Here is an 18,883-nt window from a genome sequence, read left to right on the forward strand (position 1 = left end):
TATGGCAAAATCTAAATGATAGGTACAAAATATATTATACCATAGATCATAATCTTGAAATATAGATAATTCTAAAAACCAGCTACACCACTGATGTATTGAGTATGAATTGAATTTAAATGGTATAAACAAAGTTGAGTTCTATACCTGAGTTTTCATTAAAGGAAAAACATAAAATGTTAATTAGAAAGCCTTCTGTTTTTTCACTAAAGCATTGACATCCATTTCTGAGACAAATCTCTGGTTTTTTTCTTTTGTTTTGTTTTATTTGTTTTGGTTTGGGGGTGGGTGTGAAATTAGCAGATGCATTCCATGGTTACTAATTCTGCCTGTTCATCTTGCTCATGGTTATCTGGCACATTCCACTTAAAATGCATGACATTGCATGTGCTTTCCAGTTGCCTTGGCCTCTGCTATTTCATTTTTTTGCTTCCAGATAGCGGTGGGTGTGCTCGCAAACGTGCTGCCATGTCTGTCACGTTAACATCCGTGAAGAGAGTGCAAAGTTCTCCAAACCTCTTGGCTGCAGGTATAATTTCACTAACTCACAGAGCGTCGCATTGGAATGGCTTTACCTGACCTTTCTCTCCTTCCAGAATTATCTTGTTTGGATGAATAAAGTGGCTGTAAATACTTTCTGAATGCCCCACGAGTTCTTATTTTTCTCATCCCAAAAATAGTTTCCATCTCTTCTGACTGTTTTTGTTCTAAGCATAAAAAGCAAAGGAAAATGATACCATGTAGAAAGCATTTTAAAAATCTAATTTAAAACAACAGTCATTTGCCAAAAATATGCTGAGTAACTGCAAATGTTAATAACGATTTAAGTTTTTGTTATCTCATGGACTAAGTAACATAATATTTCATCAAGACAACTCATAGGTTCTTTTGTGAGTTTTTTTTTTTTTTTTTTAAACCTGAAAGAGTATGGAGGGTGTAGGTACAGGGCATCCAGAAGAGAAAATTGCAGGAAACTGCAATCTCCCATAACGAGAGCATGTAGTAGCTCTGGGCTATTTCAAACTTTATATCACTAGGAGTAAGATTTCTAGTGGATGAAGTCCTCTGAATTTTGGACTTAATTGTTACTTTAAAAATGGGTTTCTTTTGGTATCAATTAGAGATGTGAGGTATGATCGTTGTTTCAAAGAAGTTTCAATTACATTTAGAAGAAAGGAGTCAGCTTCTTTTATGGCCAATCCCACTCTACAGTAGCTTTTATAAGAAGTTATTTGACACAGTGTCTTTCTGTGAACCAAAAGGGAATTGATAAGTATTCATTGCCTCCAATATTGTCAAAACACAGCAGGCTTTAGGTAAAGATTAGACTATCCCCACAGAAGGTTCTGAGCCAGCCCCGCTCCCCTCTCAGATCAGAAAATCAATTTGCATCATCAGCCCTGTGTCCCTTGAGTCACTGTCCTTCTCTTTTCCTTTTGCAAAAAGTAAATTCCCACTGGACCATTCATCATAGCACACACTGATGTTTTAAACCTAGCCTAGAACCAAAACAATGACTGTAAGAGAAGCCACAGAGGTATGTTTTATTTCCCCAAACGCCACTTGGCAGGCGGATATAACTTTGGTGAGAGTGGTCTGCTGCAAGGTAGAGACCACCTCACCGAGAGACGGGGTCTTGTCAATACTATACCTGTTTTGTGCCCTTAAGAAAATTAGTCTTTCTATATGTCAAGTTTCCTTTCTTTAAAAAAAATCGTTTGACCCTTTCTTACAGCTCTTACTCATTTCCCGAACTCAGAAGATTCGTCAGAATTAAATGAAAGTAAATGGAGAACATAAATGAAAAGACTTACCATAGTACTTAGAAACACAGTAGGCACTCAAGTAGTTGACTTGAATTTAGTGTTTAAATTAATTCTTGCAAAGCATTTGAGCCCTCTAAAGCAATGAGTTATAAGAATGAAAATCATCATAATTTTCTATAAAAAATATAGGTAATAGTTATCAATATAGCACATCATTTTAAAGGAATTTAAATAAAAGCTGAGACAAGAACTTAGGATATGACAGTGAAGTATCACAAACACAGCTACGTAAGAGCTGTAGTATTAGAGTCATAAAGTTGGAAAGGACCTTTGGGAGCATCCAGTTCAACCCCTGACACCGAACCAGGAATGTCTTAGACAAAATCTCAGACAGGACTCTACCAGCTTGTGTCTAGGCAGGGAAAGCCCATTGCACGAATGAAGAGCACATACAGTCCTTAATTCTCAAAGCTCCCATTCATGTTCATATGCAAAACAGCCAGGGGAAGGATGAACCTACCCCATCTAGTCATTCTCGAATGTTCAGGGAAGCAGTGACTACCTACTAAAGAACACCAGAAATTACGGACTCAGGTTCCTAGACTCTGAGCTCTATGTTTTCACAAGTGAATGATCATCAGTAATTGTTCAACATTTGGGACAAAACCATTTTCCCCATGCATGTCCCAAGCCATTGACTTGATCAACATATATATATATACACACATATATATATATATATCTCCTCATAATATATATATAACATATATATATATCACCTATATTCCCTTTACTGGACATGATGCACGACACTTTCTATCCTCCAGAGCATAGGCGCCTTCCCTTTCCCAGGCTTTCCTGGCAGCAGTAATTCAATACCAGGGCGGTGGGCAACAGTGTCCACATGGGAAGGCACTTCTCTTTCAGTGCCTCTGAAGACTATAATAAAAGAACAAATCAGGACTTATAATTGGATTTATTTTAAAGAACTGAAATATTATGTACTTCAATATCTTTAAAAGACCATCCACTTCAAAATAGACTGTAATTAGTCATCAACATAAGCCTCACTAAAATATCAGTTCATCCTGAAGTTTTAATCCACAGCCATTTTTCTCCTTTCTCCTTTCTTTTAATTCTGCACACTCATGTCCACTATGTGACTCAAAGCCTTTCCGTGGCGCTCACCATTATGACTGTCTCACGCTTCCTGTAGCACAGGGACAGTTTCATTTGGCAACCCCTGCCTGTTTCCCTGCCTGGAAATCCCAGGGAGGGGCCCCTACTTGGCCTAGAGTGACTATCCTCTGATTCTCCCTCTTAATGTTTCTTGGGCTTCCATAATCTCCAATGTGGTCACCAGTGTGAAGAAACAGAGCTGGCCCTCCACCACCTATCAATTAGAGGGAGTTTATCTCACGTATCCTTTAAATCTGCTCAATGCCCTCTCTTCTTCCTCACCATGTCCACACCCCTCACACCACTGAGCATCTAGCTCCAGTTACGTCCGTCCTCAGCACATATTACACATCCTACTTTCTGATCTTGGTTTCATCAAACCAAGACTAAAATAAACTCCCTATTCTCAAGCAAATAATTATGAGATAAATTGCTATTATTATTAGAGCTGCTTCCTTCTTCATTGTCCTTTCCCAAAGCCCCAAAAGTAGTTGGTTGTTCACAGTGTTTGGCACCTTGGTGGTGGTTCAATTTCTCTCCTTGAGTGCTCAAAAGCAGAATTCTAGTGGCTGCTTTGTATCACTGAACTATGTTTTCTTTATAGAGTCCTCATCATCATTTAAATGATTGAGAATTTCCATCATTTCTGCTTCCATCAAATCCTAGAAGTAGGGTACAGTAAATATCCCACCTGTAATTCTTGAAAGTAGTTTTTTCTGTATGGCTCCCATTTTGTTATTCCAATTTTGCATTCATTGGAGGTGAAACCCATACTACATTATCAGTTATCATAAAGCATGAGAATTTGTGAGTCTTCTCTAACTTGCCTGAGCTGGAGTCACTCTAATGTACTCTGCACTGACATTTATTTTTCTTCCTTTGATTTGGAAAGAGTACATGTCAAATGTTTTATCTAAAAAATCACATGCTTACATTTCTCAACTCATTTTCATCATTCCAAATTTATGTTTAAATTTCAAAATAACTATTCCTGAAGCTTTAAATGGAAAACAAGGAATCCTTTCAAAATGTAAGATTTATATTTTATTAGGTATTGAAATATTAATAACAATAATTTAATAATGGTCTCAGGGAAAGTGCAGAAGGAATCCAGGAACTGGATGGCAGGTTAGGTTAAATGACCTGACCCCTATGGTCCTTTCCAAAGTTAAGGCTTTATGAATCTAAGTGAAGTTGATCTTGTGGTATAATATTAATAGAACCAAGCAATTCAAACGGATTACCTCAAGTGTGCATAAGTTAAATGTGCAAATTGGTTACCTTGAATATGCATAATTGATTACCTCAACTGGGCATATAAAAGATTCTTGAACTCTGGTAAAATTGGTAATAAGTACATCATTGACCCCCATTGCACGTATCATTGACCCAACTGCATTATCAAAAGCAATTTATTAGTACTGAAATTTTCCATAGCTTACTAGCTAAAAGACAATGGAATATATTACAACAGTTTAATAGCTTTCATATTTGAGGATAAAATTACTTTTATCTAGCAATAAGAAGAAACCTCAAAATCTATAGAATAATTTGGAAATATCACCAAACATGGTACACACATTTATAATTTCTTAAAGTAAAAAAAATACAAACAACAAAAAATAGTTCTCCAATACAGGAGTTAAATATGGTTAGTAACAATAAGGCATTAAAAGCTAAGGATCTGGTGGTTTGATTTAATGCTAGGAAATGCATTCATTGTTTACAAATTAGATCCCTTTTAATCTTTTAATTTGATATTTAGGAACTAATTAAAATCTATCTTGGGCAACAATGAGATTAAAATTACATGGTTGTAATATTACTGAGGGGAAAAAATCAGTGTTTGATATATAGGTATTAATTATATATCATAGATATTTAATGAATAATATTCTAATTGAAGCAAAAAATAAAGACACAAATCTCCTATTAGTATATTTGATGTTCCTAGAGTTTTAGAACTAAGACAGTGTTTTCAAAAATAATGTATGTGATTCTTTGCCAAGTGATTTTTACTAGATTATTCATTTATTTCACCGTAGTTTTAATGTCAACTTTTTTTTTCTTTCAGGGCGTGATTCTCAGTCACCAGACTCAGGTACAGAAAAGATACTCTGAATAACTATTACATGTGTTGTGAATTTTTGAAAATATATTTATAGCCACATTGTTGACCTTAAATTTCATATACTGTTAGGCATATTAAATTAAGCCTCTTGTAAGAGCACTTCAATTTTGGAAATAAAATAAACTTTATTTTAAAATGTTTAAGTGAACATAGATATTTCTGTATCCAATTTGTTTTCCCTTAATAAAAGCTTGGAGATCTTACAATGATCGAAATCAAGAGACACTGAATGGAGATGCTACATATTCCTCTCTTGCAGCAAAAGGTTTTAGAAGCGTTCGACCAAATCTACAAGATAAAAGATCACCAACTCAGGTAATCCCGCACACTCTTGTCTTCCGCGTTATTTTAGAGCCTGGTTATTAGACCACTGCTTTAGAGCCTCTTTAACTCTTTCTTAGTGTGCATATTTTGATACATGTTTTATTTTAATGTGTTTTTGCTTTTGTCTTTGTTTTGCCTGCCAGACTTGTATTTACAACATGGAAAATAAGTTTAACACCTTTCAAAGCAGGAGTTCTTTTTTTTTCTGATTAAGTTCATAAAAGTAGGTCAGTTTCTTAATATAATGTTTAGAATATGTTTTAATTCTTAAAATGCTACAGCTAATGTTTCCGATTTAAAGTTATAAGGTCAGCAGTATGTTAGTATTGAATAAACATGAATTATGCAACTGTTCATTAAATTAACGAAAGGAACACTGTGTTGGAGGTATTAGTAAAATTGTGCCACAAACATGAAAAATATTACAAAACAATGTGACTAAACCATATATTTACCTCAAAGTCTAATAAAAATATGCCAAGAGGATATATTTTCACTTTTAACATAATTTCCCAGAATGTAGATGGAGCAAACTTTAAATGTATTCAATAGAAAAACTATTTTTCCCCTCTGGGCAACTATTGATAACAAATTAAAATCATTCTAAATGGAATAAAAATGATCATTCAAACTAGCCAATAAAATAGATAGCATAATCAGAAAGTATGCCATTGCTTTATCTTTTCTAAAGGCAAGGTTGACATTGGTTTCTTTCATAACTAACTTTGACTTTCTCTCTGTTTTTCCTTCAACATTATTTTTTTCCTCCGGATGCTTTTGGCAATCAAGGCACCCCTTCCACCAGCCAGAAAAGAGAGCTTTTGTAGTTCTTTGATAACCAATCACACGAAGGGTGACATTTTAGACCAATTAGTAACTAACACACAAATTCCCTCCTGTGCAGAGTACCTTACTAACAAAAAACCTCTTCAGGGAACTATGTATTCTAATGACGGTTCCAGAGAGACAGTTGTATATTCTGAGGAATCTAACACAACTGTGTCGTATACACAAAAAATCACTAACCCGCTGCCAGCAGCTTCCAGCACAGATCCTGCATTCTCTGACATTAATACCCCATTCGTACAAGAGGACTACATGCAAAATTCTCACACTCGGAGAATTTCCACCTTGAAGCTAACCCATAACCAGGATTTAGGAAGTAGCACCCATATTAATACTCCACAGTTTTCTCAACCCGTTGAAGTATCAGCATTTCTCAAAAGGCCTGGCTCAACGCCCCCCAGTCCAGTGCCTGAGATACACACAGCATCTCTTTCCATTCAGATAGCTCCCTCAGGACAGGGTCCTGAAAGCCACACACAGCTACCTGAGCTTTCTCCAGAGACTACAAAGATACCTCCTCAGCAAGAGAGAAAAAAATCTGCAGTTGCTGCGGCCTCTCAGTCCTCAGACTGCTGGGCGGTACATCACACTTGCCAGTCTCTTCTCACATGTGTATTGTAGAGACTCTAACTCCCTTGGTTTGGCCTTCTGATGTAACCTCATGCTGTGTTGATTTCTAAGCAAGAAGGGAAAGGAGAAAGAAACCATCTTCCCACTTAAAACCCTGGTAAATTCATCAGTAAATTTGTAGGTATTTTTTTTCACTTAAATACATACACACAGATATTTTACCCAGAAATTATGTTCTAAAAGTTTTTTCTTTCTAGATATTTATTAGAAATCACTGATGGGTCAGTTATCATCTAAAAGACTGCAAACCACTTCAGTATATTACCTAGTCTGTTACCTAGACTTTTAGGAAGTAAATCTTTATTGCCTTGATGTAGAATTCCCTCGCACCATCATTCTGCTGACATTTATTAATCAGTTAGAGAGAAATGTGATTCTGTTATTGGCTTCTCCACTAAATAACGCAATGTTCACAGCATACGCTTTAAAGATGAACTTAGACTTTCATTTCAAGCTCTATCATTGACTATGTGATGAGATAGGTAGGCCAACCACGCTGGGGCTGTTGGAGGACCCAAAGGAAGCCAGTGGGGACAGAGAGGAAGCAAGCATGGAGTGGTAGGAGGTGGAGTCAGGGGTGACAGAGGCCGGATGACAGGAGTCCTCCTAAACCATGGCAAGGATTTTGACTTTTATTCTCAATAAAAATGGGAGTCATTGGAGGATTTCCAGGCTACCACTATTATTATCTGACTTGCATTCTAACCAAATCATTCTGGCAGCTGGGAGGAAACTAACCATAGTGGGGCAAAGAGGAGAGCGGCGCACCAGTTAGGCACCCACTGCAGCAAGCCAGGTGAGGAGTGACGGCAGCTCAATCCGGCTGCGGGACCTGCAGCAGGTTGCGTGTGGGATGAGAGGGGAGGGGAAGAAGCAAGGTCGGCTCGGGCTGGGAGGGAGCATCGCCGTCCACCGAGACGCCACGTGGGACTCGGCGAGTGTGTGGTGTCTGTCACCCATGCGGAGAGCAGGAGGACGCAGGTGGCTGTGAGCGTCTGCCCTTCAGGGCAAAGGTCCAGTGGCGTGAGATCTCAGCCGGGTCCCCGTACGCTGTGCATGCTGCGGCCTCAGACCGAGTGAGATCTCCAGGGAGGGCATATAGAGAAAAGCGGAGGCCCTGGAATTAATTGAGCCCAAGCAACTAGCCAGCAGTGTCCTCTAAGGCTGAGGTCCCCAACCCCTGGGCCGTGGACTGTTACCGGTCAGCAGAGCTCTGCCGCTCCCCATCCCCCACCCATGGAAAAGTTGTCTCCCATGAAACCGGTCCCTGGTGCCAAAAAGACTGAAGACCGCTGCTCCAAGGGGGGAGGCAATCCAGGGAAATGTGGCATCTCCAGAGCAAGTGAGGAAAACGTGCAGAGGAGAAAGGATGGCTAACTGCGCAAATGCCCCTGATGTAGGGCAAGCGGCAGATGCGATCTGGACGCTCGCCAGGGGCTCAGTAGTGGGGACAGGGACTTCCTTGAATGAGGATAAGAGGGACTGGGAGGAGGGCAGCTGGACAGTCAGCTCCTTCAAGGTGTTGTTAACATAGGACCATTCATCTAGTTGTTCCCCCGCCCTAGGCCTCAGTTTTCTCATCTATGACATGGGAATAATAATAGCACTCATTTCATAGAGTTGCGGTGAGGTTCGAGTAAGATGATGCATGTAAGAAGCTTGGCAGAGTGCCTGCTACATAGTAACTCCTGCACATATAGTAGCTGTTATTATTTTTTAAATACAGCAATATCATTTTTCCAAATTATGCATTCAATTGGAAAAAGGGAATACAGTATTTTCAACAATACTTTATTTTTTTTTTCTGGTGGATAAAGGTTTATTTCATCAGATTAGCAGTTTGTTTCAAGATAGTGTATCCTCTTTTATAATATTTTGCAAAAAGGTGGCAAATAGCAATTACAGTTTTCTCTTTTAAAAAATTTTGGTAAGAACATTTACCATTAGATCTACCTTCTTAACAAAAATTTTAAGTGTACAATACAGTATTGTTAACTATAGGCACAATGTCATACAATAGATCTGTAGAATGTATTCGTCTTACATACTGAAACTTTATACCCATTAAATAGCAACTCTTCATTTCCCCTTTCTCCAGCCCCTGGCAACCAGCACTCTACCCTCTGCTTCTGTGAATTTGCCTATTTTATATACCACATATAAGTGGAAGCATGCAGTATTTGTCCTTCTGAGACTAGTTTATTTCACTTATCCTAATGCCCTCTGGGTTCCCTGTGTTTAAGCACATGGCAGAATCTCTGTGTTCTAGAGGTTTTATTTACATATTTTATTGTCATTGCTAAAGTCTAACCATTAATTAAGACAGAAAACTACAGTTTACTGTTAGAAATTACCTCCATATTTGATAATTATACATATTGTTTTATAAGCTACATGTGTTTTAATTTATCTTCTACAAATAGATCACAAAGTGAGTCATGTTATCCTTCTGTTACTGTGTGAGCAGATATCCTGTTGCAAAAACTGTCACATTGTTCTCAATGTCAGATAAGTGATGGCATAAGCCAGACACGTTGGAAAGACAGCAAAAAACTACACCCCGAACAGTTTCCTACAGCATTTGTGAATGCTGTGCTCTCTGCGTCAGGAGAATAAACCTGTCCCATCTATTATGAAGCAACCTAATCAATCACCGGCCAAAGCCTCATTTTCACAGCTGCTACTGCACATATGCTGGGGTCACAAAGGGAAATTTGCCCGACTATCACGTAGAAGAGAGAGAAAACTCATTTCTTGTGTTGCATGGGATAAATGTGTAGAAGCAGAGGAAGGCAGAGTGATGAATCACTGTTAGCAGTGTGGGATAATAGAAAAGTTGCAGGACCTCGGAGTATATTTCTGGACTGTTGCTATCAATACCAGCCCCAATCATTGAGGTATTCCATTAATATGGTCAAGAAATATCCCATAACTTCCTTTCCGGGGGTTTGTTATGCTTTTAGTTAATCAGGTCTTTGGCAGTTTCTCCATCTTTTGAAGTGTGTTTGTATGTGCACCTGCATGTGTGTGTGCGTTTAAATAATTGAACATTAGAGACTATTTGGGAGCCCAATATGAATTTAGAAATCACCTAGGATCCTTTCTTCAACATCTCCCAATAGCTGGGCATTCAGTCTCTTCTTGAATACACTTAATGGAGAGCTCAGATCTCCTTAGTAGATCTAATTATTAGAAAGTATTTCTAATATTGAGGTATAGTCCACCTTCCTTAACTTCTATGTATTCATCTCATGGAGCAAAAACAGATGAAGTGTTTTTCCTCTTCTACATGACAGTCTCCATACTATTGTTCCCCTTCCCACCCTGCTGTTTGCATTGTGCAGAGCATTCCTGTGCCTTCCAAGCATTCTAATTCTTTTTCACATGGCTCTTATCTATTGAGAGCTAATACAACACACCAGACACCATGCTAAGCACTTTACTTATGCTATCTCACTTAATTTTCACGAACTTTAGGAGATGTGTTTTATTAATGTCCATATTTTACACATGAGGAAACTGAGGCCAGGGGAAATTGAGCAACTTGCCCCTGACTGGTTTGTCTATCTGATTTAGATCCACAGCTCAACCAGTGGGCTCTACTGCCTCTGTTTTCTCATACCGTCTGGCTCTTAAACCCCATATTTTGGCAATATTCTTAAAATATGATCTAATCCCAGATGCAAAACCATATTCCCGATTTGAATACCACAGAGCACAGGAGAAATATCCACTGCCCTGATTCAGATGCCATCGGTGTGCCCAAATCTGGGTGACTGGTTTAGATCCTATCACCCAGGTCTTGGCATGAACTGTATGGCCATTAACATCTCCGGTTGAAAGGTTTTTATTAGGAGGCTATAGGACAACTCATGTCATTAAAATGCAAGCAGTCCAGCCAGGCCTTAGGGGAATTTGGGGATGACCAGGTAGGTAGTGCCTTCCTTAGTCTTAGGTGCTATAGAGTTCCTGTCTCTCCTCTCTAAGTCTCTGCTCTCTCATTCCTACAAGCTGCTTGGGGACTTCTACGACCTTCTCTGACTCCATGCTTTTGGGTACCCCACAGCTACCTGACTGGGGCATTCAGTGTCATTTAATTCAAATTCCCAGGAGGGAGGCAGGGCCGAACTGGCCCAGTTCAGTTCAGTTATTTTCCCTCCTAAACCATAGACTATTACCAAGAAAAGGGTGTCGCCCTGGGCAGACAGGCTGATGGGCTCTTCCCGCCACCCCCTCAGGACAGGCTAAGAGGAGGCAGATTGTCATGGAAGGATGTGGGGTGGGAGGTAAGGATTGGTTTTTACATAACTCCTTCCCAGATTTTTTTTCCAAGTAAATTCCTGTCAACCCCACTGAAAAACAGAGAACAAAAACCTGTCAAATCCCTTGCCTTGATATTTAATATATATCCTGTGTGTTCTTTGAGAAATGAGGCCTTGAAGCTAGGTGATAAAAGATGTAAAAGAGGGAGATGCTAGCACATGACACAGTGCTGTGTCAAGCCAATGGGGACCCGAGGTAAAAGGAAAAATATGTCCCCATATATATATATATATAGTTTTTATGTATTTTAATGAGTTTTCTAGGACATTTAAGTCATGTAAAAATTTTTGGAAAGTTAAAATGTAGGTTTATTAACACATAGACATTATTTTAAGTTTAAATATTTTATTTATACCAAAACAGAATTTATTATATGTTTTCTTCATTTTACCTTAATCAAAAATTATTTAAGATCACCATCACTTATGAGAAAATTGTCAAACTTGTTTATTCTCTCAATTAAAAATGAAATAAGCAGAAAAGTAGATTTAAAAATATTATCGAGTTTGCGTCCATTAAAAATTCCAGACACATTTTTTTTTCTTTTTTCCTCAATCTCCAATGTGCCTTGGGCATGGTACTGGTCTTTATTTAAATTTCTGATATTTTGTTCAGTATGGATTTTTTTTTCTTTGCATTGATTTTGAATTTTTGTTCTCCAATTGCATGTAAGATTATTTATCTTGATTACTGAGTTTTTGTCACTCGTTAAATTTTGCACCCAAATAAGTGCTTCACTCACCTCTCTCAGCCTGGCCTTGGCTCTTTCTTCATATCCTGGCTCCAGACCAACCGCACATGCAACCCCAACATGCAAATACCCTCTTCTCACCACGAGCTTCCACAGCTACTGAATCAACAAACGGATGGTTTAGGGGCTTATGACAATAGATATGTTGTGGTTGCCACTGAGACCATTTTATTTTAATTTTTAATTAGTTTATGATCAAACTAATGATCGTATTACCCATGACATGGTGATTTTAGAGAGAGTATGCCTTGGCTTTTGACATGCTTTAAAGTCAAAGGATAAGGACAAAGCAGTCCCACCTGCAGGGGAGCATGCCTTTTCCCTTCTGCCACAGTTACCACAATGCCCCGTTGTCTGACACAGGCTTCGTTTGCAGGTGCTGGATACATTCCTGGCCCGAGGTAGGCACTTGAGTTTGCAATGCCAACATCCAACCCAATGTACTTTTTTCACTGCTGAAGTTCATCCTCCCTTGAATCCCCTTGCTTTTTAATTCCTCAGCCAGTTCCAGCCTTGACTAGGTGATCTCTTCATCCACAGGTTCTCTTTATGGTTCTGGGTTGACTTCATTTGGACCAAGAGGCTCAGTGCTATTTTGAACAAGCAGGTGTTCTCTCTTAGAGGATTAAATATGTTAAGGTTTAAGCCCCACCCCTTCCTTTGTGGAAGACCAGGCAGCAGTGAGCTGGCATTTCTGGTCACCCCCTCCCTTATGGCTCAGCATTTGGGGAAAGTAAAAAGCAACTTATACTTCCCAAAAGCTGGTGGCCTTTGATCTGTATTCAAATACCTCAGCTTTCCATGGTCTTGAAAAGAAGGAGACACAAAACAATTAAGATGATTTTTTTGCAGTCATCTATGTGCCACTAAATGCAGTAGGGGAGGAAACTGTTCTTGTTTAAAGCTAGTTTTTCCTACTTCAAGGTAGTCAGATTGGGAAAATATCTCTTCATTCCCCTTTTCACACTCTTCTTGCTACTCCTCTCTCATTTTCCTCATGGAAAACATGGATAATATAATTCTCTCTCCCCCTAGGTCTAGAGGGTATTTCATTAGTGGGGAGATCAGGATCTTGTAAAAGGACCCCAAGTAATCTAATAAGTAATTTACATTGTTAATGGCAAGACATGTCAAAGCTTTTTTGTGGGTGAGCAATAGCATGTTGAATTTTTGAGTTTTATTTATAAAAATTAAAGTGTCCTATGACTTACCAAGAGGCATTACCAACACACACACACACACACATAGATTCAAAATTGTGAGCATGTCAGAAGGTAGGGAGAAAAATTCACAAGTGAAATAGTTGTTTTCTGGGGACATGCTCTTTGGAAGAATGAATGAATGGAAAAAGACCATCCCCATACACAATGCTATGTGAACAAACTAGTGATCCTATGACCCATGACAATGGTGGTTTTAGAAAGACTATTCTTCAGCTTTTGATGTGTTTCTAGTCAAAGGATATGGACAAGTCAGTCCCATGAGGGTTGAAGTCATTAGATTTTTCCTTTTAATTTTAAAAGGAAAAACTCATTTGAGCAGATGACTCAAATCCCTGTGTATGATTTATGTTATTTAATGGAATTGTCACTTAGTATATGCAAAAATAAGAGGAGATTCATGTTATACAGAAACTACCTTAGTGAAACTGTATTAGTATGAGAAATTCCGTTGACCCTATCCAAAGACTGCTTCACGCTGCATTCCATTCAGACACATAGCAAAATTTAATAGGGTATAATTATTATAATTCCATAATATTGTAGTTTTACTGCCAATAAGATTTGCAATTATTGTACGTATTTAGTAGTACAATATTATAAGTATTTAGTAGCATTTCTACTAAAACAGTTTAAGTTCTGGGTAACATAACATTTCTTTCAGTTAATTCCAGAGATCTTAAAACCATGAACAGTGAAAAGTGTCACAATTAAAATGACTGTGTTACAATAACAACAAAACAAAATCTTATTAAACAAAAGCGGAGTAAGAAAATCTGTCTTTTTATGCAGGGTTGGGATTTCTTAACCTGCTAGGTTGAGGATGTGCTTTGGAGTACCCATGTAGCCCTGAAGTTTATGTAGAAATTTATATATCTATGAATTTATGCATTTTCCCCAAGAGAAGGATCAATAGCTTTTTATCAGATGCTAAGGGATCTATGACTCAGAGAGAACTTTTTATATGTGGATTTTTTTAAGTATTCAATTAAAGGCCTGAAGGAAAAAAATTAAATTATGACTTTTATGAGGCCAACAGCCTGCATGACATCAGCTGTTATGAAAATTATGGCTGGCCAAGAACACCAAATGGTACCACTTAAATCTTTACTAGGCAATATTTCTAAGTTCATACAGTCCTCTTTAATTCATTCCCCATCTTTTTACTAATGTCCCATAATACTTCTGGCCATGTATCTTAAAATTGTCACCACCCCCAAAAATCTCTATTCCGAAAGGTGGAAAGGATAAGGGAGAAAAATTGCTTCAGAGTTTTTTTCCCTCCTGTTGATTTTGATGTGTGTCACCTTATTTCACATGTGCAGTCAGGCATTTCAAGGTTGTAAGAGATGGTTACAAAAACGTTTAAGGGGCCATCTTCTCTCTTCCTCTGCAGACTACCCCTCCACCATGTTTAAGCCTCTTGGGTTATATTAATATATAGCCTTGGAGTTCTTAAACCTTCCATTTCCCCTTCAGTTTCTTTCTCCTTTACCTAAGACTTACTGCCAACTGTCGTTCTAATCAGCTAGCGTGCACTCTGACCATTGTCAGTGGCTGGTTTTATTTTCACTTTATTTTCACACGTGTGTACCCCTATTTGCACTGCTAGGCTATTTTGAAGTTCAATTCTTTTTTAGTATTATTTAGTTAAATCAAATAAGGAGTGGAAAGGAAACAAAATACCCTTTCCACTTAGTTGGTTTTAGTTTGATGAATATTTAGATCCATAAGTCAGAAAAAAAAGTGAGGCAAACTGATTTATATTGGGGGAGTATTTTTAGTGGGGGAGGGGGAGAGTAGGGAGAAGATTTTTCTAGTGAAGGACAAACTACTTCTGCTGACCAGTGGATAATCTAACATCCTTTCACTGTCTCGAGTACAAAAAACTAACCCTTCTGAGGAAAGAATTGTGCTATGCCCGCACTCTCAAGCCCCTACCCCAAATTATGTTGCAGTGCTGTGTGAAAACTGGCCTTGTTTCCAAAGTACAGTGACTGGACTCATTTTCCTCATGTTTTCGTGCTTTTTCTGTACCGTGTGGTTGGCACCTAACCCATCTGAACGCATTTCTCACTTAGAGTGCTTGCAAGTAAAACCCATGCTTTGCCTTCTCCGCCACATTGCAAAAAGAGATGTATTTATTAATTGGATAATTTATATCTCTTGTTATTATTTTTTTCCTCAAACTCAGCCTGGAAATCAGAACTTAACTGCCAGTGTGTTGGAGGTAAATGCTTCCCAGACACAAACCACCCCAGAAGCCTCTCCTCCGTGCCCTTCTTCTGTGGTGCCTTTGGACCGCGCCACTCGTTCACCAGGCAGTGGCTCCAGCCCGGCACCACTTAGCCTTGCACCATCTGAGGGTTTGGGGTCTGCACAGCTGCCCAGGCCCCAGAGCCTTTCCCGTTGTTTCTACAAACACCCCCTCCCAGCTCCTGAAAGCCTCACCCACAGCCACGACACAGGCTGTCCCACTGCAGACTCCTCCCCGGGCGAGCTCGCCTCGCGCTCCGAGAGCGGGTCCTCCACAGCCATGCTAGCTGAGCTGCAGACTGGTGACTCTGGCACCACTGACCGTTCTGAGACACCCTCCCCCACCTGGGGTCAGAGGTCTGCTATGACAGACGGCACCACCTTAACCACCCCTGCGGCCACTCATGTAATTATCCTGCCTTCCTTTGCCTCCACCTTTTTCTTAGAAGGACTGATTTCTTGTGTGCCATCTCATTTTGCAGCTGAGCATTTCTATCTGCAGAGGTGTTGATTAATCAACCGATTCAACACCAGCCGCCAGGGAAATCCACCACCGTCATCCTCATCAGCCCACTTAGGGCTGAAAAAGTCACTTACATGCTCTGCATTCATTTGAGAGTTACTTATGCTTACTCTAAAATGGTTTATTGTGTTACTGTAGCTAATGAGTTGTACAGCGATTTGCCTTGATAAAAAGTTGTCTCCTAGATTTAGATAAGTGTACGTCATCCTATTGTTATGATTAGATTAGAGAAAGTCTAAAATTTTTCCAAAATTTTAACCCAGTATTAACACCTGGTAGATAACAGTTTGCCTCACTTATATTAATGTGTCCTGTGTAAATAGTTTCTATTCCTTCTTTCTCACATAAGCGATTATTGACTGCATGATCTTAATTCTTCTTGCTCCTATGTCTTTAAAAGCTACATCTTTTGAACTTGTCTATTGTACAGGAGTGAATGATGTAAATAATCTTAATGTGCATTACAGAGATTTAGCCTTTATGATTTGGGGGGAGGTATTTTTCCTGAGCCATTCCAGTATAGAAATGTATGAATATATTTTTTATTTTATATGTAAATAATTTATCTTCCATTTATAGCAACATATAAGTATGTTGCATACATATTATATCATTTAAATGTGTCTGTATGACAAACAGCCCCTAATAAATGATTTATGAATGACAAAAATGCTTCCAAATTTTAGGCCACAGATTCCCAATTGCGTATAATGTATAGACAATGGCTTCCATTTGAAAAGCACATAGCTTCAGGCAAAAAAATAGGAATTTTTTTCTAAAATTGATATTATAATGAAGTTCCAAATAAGCAACTGTCACCAACAAAATTCTGTGCTACATAAAAACTGTGTTCTCTCAGGCTCACATATCTGCCAATTTCATGTACAGAGAAATGTTATATAATAAGCCATGTGTTTATTAAGACACTGCAATACAGAAAACAAAAGGTGTGTTTTGGAGGATGGGATTTGGAATTCATCCGGTGGTTGGCTATGACGCTGTGCATTGCAATGTTCCATCCAGAAACTGGCTGGAGAGGGAGAGGCAGGAGACCAGCCATGGCGCTGGGAGCTCCGCAAGAGTGGGGCCTCCATGTGCTGCTGTGCTTTAACTGGTTAACTTTTTTTAAAAGTTTAAGGAGTATTATCAGGATCTTTAGCCAAAAATACAAAGCAGTGAGAGTACATCAATTTAGGTACTAACCTGTTCGATTTAGCCTCTACTCAATATTATAGAAACCATCGAAATAGGATTCAGAGCAAGTTTCCTAAGTTTAGTAACACAGATGTCTAATGGCTTTTAATAAGGATTCTCCTGCTTTTAACATCAATTATAATACATTATAGCAGCAGTATTAAGATGGTAATTACAAAGATCCACCAAACTTGATTTGGGCAAGGAGGCAAAAACATTCTCAAATCATTCACCAGACGTCCACAAAGGCTCTGAAGCTTTGGGCAGGCCTGTGCCTCAGGTTTTATGAATGTCGATTTTTCTCTTTACATAGAAGATCTCCAAGATATGGTGGGATATGATCTGAGAGTGATTTTTTCCAACAGCTTAGAGAAGTACCTAAGCAATAAGCACAATCCTTGTAATGAACTGTTTATTGATTTTAGGACATATGTGGTATGGCTATAAGTAATGAAATTAGGTTTATTCCAGGTCATTTGACAACATATCTGCTTTTAAGTGAAATCAGAAATAAGCAATTACTTGTTCTTCTATGTTTCAAGCTTGTGTAAAAGGTGTTTGGTTTAAAATACGTAGGAAAAGTTCACAAATTATGGTTCTTTGTATATGTGCACGTGTGTTTATGTGTATTTAGCTATAAGGTAATCTTAACTAAATGATCTTACTAACGTTTTGCCTCATTTGCATGATGCTCAGCGCTGTGCTGTGGATAGTCATGCTCACAGCCCTGAGCTCACCCTCTGAACTAAGCTGATTCCTTTCAATCAGAAAAGGTATCTACTGGATGTCTTCTATGTCATTAGCACCAGGTTGCATGTTGTAAAAAAATATAAAAGAAACGTGTATATAACCATCTCCAAGAAGTCTGAGATACCACTGGGGATATAAAATACTCAAATATAAAACAATCAAAGCCGTACATTATTAAGAAACCAAATAAAGGCCCATGAAGTGCCGAACACGGTTGAAGTAGAGAGAGGCCAGTGATTTAACAATTCTTTCTGGTGCTTTACCAGATATTTGATCCTTCTAGAATAGCCTGCTTCATGATCTGTGTATCCAAACCACTGCACTCTTTGTGTCAGTCACCTTGCTCTGGAAACATCCATTCACCAGAAGAGATCCCTGAGTAGGTCTGAGAACCAAGCCCTGTGCTCGTGCCCAAGAGCATCATTTCAGATCCTGCATGCAGAGCAGTGTGACATGTTCTGGCTACTTGAGTCATGGCCGTAGGAGGAGAGCTGCGCTCCGTGTTTACTTGGCACTGACTCCTACTGCTACCGTGTGGCACGTCTGATGGCAGAGCAGCATGCCGCCGCCGGTCAGCTGCCTCCTTTCCTCCTAACCCCTCCTGGGCCCTCGCATAGATAAGAGAGTGATTTTCAGAAATGAAGGAAGAGAGGGAAGACTGAAAGAATGTACCCTGCCCTCTGACATCAGTTTTGGAAATAAATAAAAACTTGGCAGCTATATTACTGCCATGTGATTGGAAGTCTTTTATTATCACCCAAAGGAATGATGTTTACAGGGCACTGTGTGCTTTAACGGGATGCCTGTGCACTTTTCTCAGAGCCAGATAACAGTGAATGGAAACTCCGGAGGTGCTGTGAGTCCCATGAGTTACTACCAAAGGCCGTTTTCCCCCTCTGCATACTCCCTCCCAGCCTCACTCAACTCGAGCATTATCATGCAGCATGGCCGATCCCTCGGTAAGTAGTCTGATCACCACAATTCTCACGG

General features: G+C 39.0%; 1 protein-coding gene across 21 annotated transcripts in view; it reads left to right on the forward strand.

Moving 5' to 3' along the window:
- Window positions 1–18,883, forward strand: part of SORBS2 (sorbin and SH3 domain containing 2) — a 202,388-nt gene that overhangs the window by 115,727 nt on the left and 67,778 nt on the right. For 10 of the 21 annotated variants that reach the window (XM_012784888.3, XM_076010661.1, XM_076010663.1 and 7 more), the window contains 4 exons: window positions 437–529; window positions 5,020–5,046; window positions 5,267–5,391; window positions 18,714–18,852. In XM_012784888.3, coding sequence (XP_012640342.2) covers window positions 437–529; window positions 5,020–5,046; window positions 5,267–5,391; window positions 18,714–18,852 — 384 coding nt within the window. The remainder of the gene's footprint in view (window positions 1–436; window positions 530–5,019; window positions 5,047–5,266; window positions 5,392–18,713; window positions 18,853–18,883) is intronic. The other 11 variants (XM_076010667.1, XM_076010671.1, XM_076010669.1 and 8 more) reach the window with 3 other exon arrangements.

Source organism: Microcebus murinus, chromosome 15 (assembly GCF_040939455.1).
Source record: "Microcebus murinus isolate Inina chromosome 15, M.murinus_Inina_mat1.0, whole genome shotgun sequence".
In the NCBI taxonomy this organism is placed as follows: domain Eukaryota; kingdom Metazoa; phylum Chordata; class Mammalia; order Primates; family Cheirogaleidae; genus Microcebus; species Microcebus murinus.